Source organism: Aptenodytes forsteri, unplaced genomic scaffold (genome assembly GCF_000699145.1).
Source record: "Aptenodytes forsteri isolate BGI_AS27 unplaced genomic scaffold, ASM69914v1 Scaffold245, whole genome shotgun sequence".
In the NCBI taxonomy this organism is placed as follows: Eukaryota; Metazoa; Chordata; class Aves; order Sphenisciformes; family Spheniscidae; genus Aptenodytes; species Aptenodytes forsteri.
The window spans coordinates 700,529-706,451 of NW_008795686.1; the positions used below are offsets into that span (position 1 = coordinate 700,529).

Genomic DNA, 5,923 nt, shown 5'->3' on the forward strand with positions numbered 1-5,923 from the left:
GGAGTGAGCGAGTGGCTGGGTGGTGCTTAGCTGCCGGCTGAGGTTAAACCACGACACTTCCTTTCTGCAGCTTTTGAATGGAATGATTAAACAATGCAAATACACTTTGAAAGGAATCTGTTTTACACGCTACTTAACACAATGATAACAATTTTCATCAATTCTCTCAAACTGTAGGTGACAAAATTGTTGGAAGAACTGAGAGAGGCTAAGGAGAGCCAGAGTCCTGAAATGAAGCATTTCTTGTGCCTGGAAAAGAAAATCAAGCATATAGAGACCAGACATGCAGAAAGAGAGCAAGAAATTCAAAAGGTACACCAGAGTATATCTGCATTTACTTCTCAAGAGCAATTTATAGGTTTAACTGTAATTCCGTGGTATTTGCACAGGCTTCTTTAGCTCACACTGCAGAGGCAAGTACAGCCACGGTTTTGTTTTCGGTGCCTGCTGATGCAAGTGAATGTAGATGCAGTGCTAGTCCTTGCACTGTAGATGCAGCACTTCCTTGCTGTGGTAATTAAGACTACTGCTGCATGACTCGCCTATCAGGTGCGTAACTTCCTCACAACCTGATCTACGGAGGCCTTGCTTTTGCAGAGGGTTGGACCGCATGGCCTCTGGAAGTCCCTGGTATCATTCGGTTAGTTCATATTTCAGTTACACAGTGAAAGCTAGCTACTGAAAAAGTGACGACAGTTTGTAATGCAGAATTTGTTAAGCTACGATACAGTCCTCAACAGAACTGTAATTTTATTTTCTAGTCCTAGAAGTCCCATTCAGAAAAGCTGCATTAAGAGTATAGAAACATCTTGTAGCAGTCTACCACATACTGTTTTTAATATGCGAAACAACAACAAAAAAGCCTTTATCCTCTACAAAGTAAAAATTTTGGATTTTGGCAGTTGGATCTTTGTGATAGTTTCTTGTATCTAACATTTGTATCCCTTGAATGGGTAAAACAGTTTTGCACTGATTCTTTCATCTTATTTTCTCTCATGGTCTCCATCCTGATTTTCCATCTATCTGGGGAGGTTCTATCATCTGGAAACAGTTTTCTAGTTAATATAGATTTTTTTTTTTCCTCAACACTTTCATCACTTAACTATATGACTGTCTTTCGTTAGTGTTTTAACTTAGGTTTTACTTAAATACATGAAGTCAAGGAAGGGCAGTTGCACTGGAAGATCATCAAACCTGTAGCAGTTCTTAGTTTGTGGAGTTTGTTCTACAGTTTTGAAACCAGATCTCAAGGAATACACTTCTATGTACAGAATTGTTCGTGGTAGAAGGTTTTATTCTCATACATTTCTACATCAGATATTTAATTGTCTTCCCAAAAAGAGCTGTGCCTAAAACAAGTCACTGGTTTAAGAACAAACCCTGCCGCCACTGATGATTTTACTATTTTTGTTCGCATTCTGTCCTGCTAAAGGCAACTGTAATAGTTACTGGTTTATGCTATTCATTTGCTTTTGTATAATGTGAGAACTTCTTTACCACTTCTGTGAAGAGTCTGCTGCTGCCTAGTCTGTGATCTATCTCCACTGAAATCATTACCTGACCCATAGTATTTACTAAGATGTTTTGTAATGTATTTTTAAAAAATAGAAATAATAGCATACGCAACAGTTACCACTAAGTAATTTCATCTTTCCTGGTGCTACTAGCCTTGTTACGTATTAAGCGTTGGGTTTTGTTTGTCCTGGTTTCGCACCTTTAATCATCTGCAGTGGGGCACCGAACAGTCCCCCAAATGAATGATAACGAACTGAACAATGTAGAAAAACTAATTGCTGAACAAGGAAATAACAGGTTATCCTTAGTATCAAACTACAAATACAACAGTTATGGCCTTTAAGTGATAGAGCTTTCCTTAAACGATCTGTTACAATTAATAGTGGTGTGGAGATTTTGATATCTTCTGACACTTTTTATTTTGGTAATTTAATAGGATTACGCCACAGATTCATGTCAAAATTAATTCAAACTTTTATCTGCAGCAGCTTCAGACCTTTGTGACTAAAGGGTATTTTCTGATAATTCATAGAACTTGTGGTTTTTAAAAGTACAGTAGTAGCCCAGAACATGTCATTCGGATTTGGTTTGTTTCTCTTGCGGAGTGTTCTTTTAATTAACGCATTTAAATGGCAATTCAAAAGGTTCATTTTGATTACAGAGGGTTTTATGTTATATGCTCAGCTTCATCTTAGATACTCAAATTTTTAATTGCTGCTTTGGAGAAGATAAGTTAAATTCTCCTGAGGCTTATTAGTCAGTGATGGATTCTACCCTTTGGTCATTAATGCAAATATTTAAAGGCATTTATTGCTATCAATCAGAATGATTTTTTTTTTTTTTTTTTTTTTTTATATTCAGAACAAATTGTTTCTATTTAACGTGAGCATTGGGCTTTGACACTGAGCATCAAATGTAATGAATTGGCATATTTTTGCAAAGGGGCAGTGTTGGCTGAGTATTTGACTAGGAAGTCCCAACGCTGACCTGCTTCTAATTTGCAGGCAACCCAACTAACACAACAGATTACTGAAGCAAGGCAAACCCATGAGGCTGAGAGGTGGCGAAGACTGGCACAACGGAAGAATCAAGAACTGGAGAAATTTCGGGTGGAATTGGATTCAATATTAGATGTTTTACGTGAACTGCAGAAACAAGGGGTTGTTATTCCTGCACCTAATTCCAGTGGATTCAGCATGATGGACAGCTGTTGGAAGACATGATTAGGTAGGAGTTGATTAGAGAAGCAGGATTTTAATATTCAAAGTTCCGTGTAGAAAGTAATATTGAAAATCATTAATGTAACACTCATAAATTGAATTACATTCTGATCTTACCCGGAATCTTGCTTGTCCAAAGGTAGATTTGCACTGAGCAGCACCCCGGTCATATTGTATGTCTTCGATTTTGTTAGGAATAAAGTTACGTGCAATTTTTTAAAAGTATTAGGAATACTGAGGTTATTCCAGAAACTCAATTACCATTGAGAAATTCCATTTGATGCTTTTTCGGATACTGTAGAACATGCCTGAATATTTTTAACTTTTCTTTATAACTTGTTTTACAGTGATTCCTTTGTGAACAATTTGAGTAATATGCTGTTTGGCTTGTACTTTTAGTGTATAGAGTTGTTATTTTTCATTCAGTAGGGCATGAAAATCCTCTTTTTTCCAACATTTTGCTTCTCTCCCTCCAATTCATAAAACGTTCCTTCCCTTGTCTTTAAGACCCCTTTCAACTTTGTGAATGATTGGCGGGCTGGAGCAGAGCAGGCATTCTCTGGTGATGCTCAGATTCAAACTATTCCCTGTTTACTTTGCAGAGCTTTCCGACTGTGCTGGTAAGAATGATGGCAGAGTGGTCTAGCTGAATTCTTATGGGGCAGATATGAAAAAAAGCCTGTAAAATACAGCGTGAGAGTAGTTCTTGGTATCCCTTTTGAAAGGAAAGGCTGTATTGACTAAGATTTGTACAAGGGGCTGTTCTGGATCTGAGAGTACCATCTTCATAGATGATCTTGACAGAGTAAAGAGGCCAATCAAATGTCAAGACGATGACCTAAAGCTCAACTGCAGGGATTTGTTGGTGGGCAAATTTAGAGTTCAAATACTGAGCAAACCGGAAAAGGGGCCAGGGGAAAAAAAAAAAGCTATACTCTTCAGGAGTGACAAAGGAGACTGGTATGCTTAACAGGAATAATCTACCACCCGAACGCAGAATGTGGATATAACTTTCTGCTGAACTGACAGGCATCATAGCAGGTAACAAGCTGAATGTTAGAGAGGCCATTGCCTTCTCCCTCTCCTCTTATGCCCGGCTGGAGTTACACACCTAAGCGTAGAGCCTGTAAGATACTAGATAGCGTAGGAGCAATTCCTGCTGCTGCATCACTGACATGTAACTAACTTAGTGTGCTAAGCTTTGGGTCCCTTGTTTTGAAAGAGATGGACCAACTGGAGGGGAAAGAACAATCAGCAGTCTAGGAGATGTAGCCTTAGGAACCACTGAACCCCCAGGGGCTGCCCTGCTCCAGAGGGGAGACTGGGGAGGGAAGATGAGGATGGCTATTATACGTGTTGTGTATGAAAAACCTGCTGCTAAAAGGATAGAAAAAGGAGAAGCAGTAAGTCAAATTAAAGAAAATTCTAGATAATAGCTATTTGGTGGCTGGAAGGACAGGTTTTCAAACAAATCAGTAAATTACTAGTTTGAAGTCTCAGCACTGCAAATCCTTTAGAATTCCATAGCGCACATATTGAGGTTGTAGCTCAATCAGCTATACTTATTTAGCGCAAAGAGAAGATAAAAGCTAGAATGTACTCGTCACGTCCCCTCTTGTTGTAATTTTGTACAATCATCTACACTGTATTTTGTAGTATTGGTTGAAGCTAGCATTTAAGTCAAATGTGAAATGGTTCCAGTCTGTGTATATGTATTTATGTATCATGCTTCTTCAGGGACCAGCAGGAAACGGGCATTTGGGCTTATACAAGCATGTGACCGAGCATGCATAAAGAACAAAATAGTGTAACAAATTATACCGTATAGGTATAGGCAGTAATCAACAGTGCAAGGAGTATTTTTTTTTTGAGCATACACAAACACAAAGTGAGAGTCTATACATATATATAGACATTAAAAAAAAAAAAAGGTTAGTTGGCAGTTAATACAGTAAGCTTAGTTGTTTCATATTCAGCTATTTTCTGTATTTTTAGTATGGCTGTTTTGTCCCCCAATAATGAAGTATTAGTCTGTATTAATAAAATGTGTAAATACTACAATGCTCTGTATATAAAATATCAGCTATGTGTAAATATGCTGTATTTTCTTGATTCGGGACTGTTTTGCAAATGAGAAGGATAAAAAAATTGAATAATTTCACCTTACCCTTTATTTCCTGTACAATTTGCTATATGCGTAACACCGCATTAAAATGTGTGAGCTGAAATGAGATTTTTGGGTTATAGCAACCCTTGTGTTCCCAGCGAGGCCGGGTCCTGGATGTAGGTATGCTGGGGCACTGCCTAGGACAGGAAGGCCTGGGGGAAGTATTTCTGGTTGCTGGAAACTCTCTCGCCCAAACGTATACTCCTTAGGCCATCAAGAGGGCGTTGCCTTAGTGTTCATGCAGTTCATTCAAACACCTTTTAAAATTTATATTCAGTTCTCAGCAAATGCTGGTATCTTACATAGCTTGAATTAAATTTCAAATTAAATTTTCTCTCTGAGTCTATTTTACTGAGCAGGGACAGTATTATTTACCATTACTGTAAGGTATAACATGGTTTATACTGTGTTCTCACATGTATTTATGTAGTTGTACGTTCACTAAGGCACGGTCTTTAGCTTTTAGGCATTTACCATGAAGTGGGCACTCTACACAGTAACAGACTATCATCTCTGGTCTGCAATGGCTGTAGTAATGGTGTTCTTTTTGGAGAACTAAGGTTCAAGTTTTAACTTCTCTGCTAAAGTTATTAGTTCTTGACTCTCCAGCCGTCTTAACAGTACAGAAAGGGGAAAATACCCTGGAACAGAGCAAAGGCTGACAAAACAGTCATTAGCTTTTACTGTATTTCACTGAGGATTGCAGTGGGATCTTTCAGAGAGTAACAGAATTATATACTGTATGTTTTTCTTCTTCTTACGCCATACTATTTCATCATGCGTTTCCAGGAGGCATTATAACGGATGGATTAAAAGAATCTTAAACGTCATTTCTTTGAATCGTTGCCTTCTGTTTAGCTAGAACTCATTTGTTTACAGCAAAGCAGCTGGAGTATAAGAATTTGAACTGTCATGTTTGAAGCTTTTAGGAAATCAAGTGAGCAGCTGGCCGGGTGACTCGGTGACCTAGATTACAGAGAAGACATTTGCTTCAAGAGAAGAAACGGTGTGCAGAAGAATA

The 5,923-nt window shown here is 38.2% G+C and overlaps 1 protein-coding gene across 1 annotated transcript in view; it reads left to right on the forward strand.

Annotated features, from left to right (window-relative positions):
- Positions 1-4,249, forward strand: part of CEP162 (centrosomal protein 162) — a 47,198-nt gene extending 42,949 nt beyond the window's left edge. The window contains exons 27-28 of the mRNA XM_009282702.1: positions 178-312; positions 2,520-4,249. Coding sequence (XP_009280977.1) covers positions 178-312; positions 2,520-2,738 — 354 coding nt within the window. The 3' untranslated portion in view covers positions 2,739-4,249. The remainder of the gene's footprint in view (positions 1-177; positions 313-2,519) is intronic.
- Positions 4,250-5,923: the final 1,674 nt, after the last annotated feature.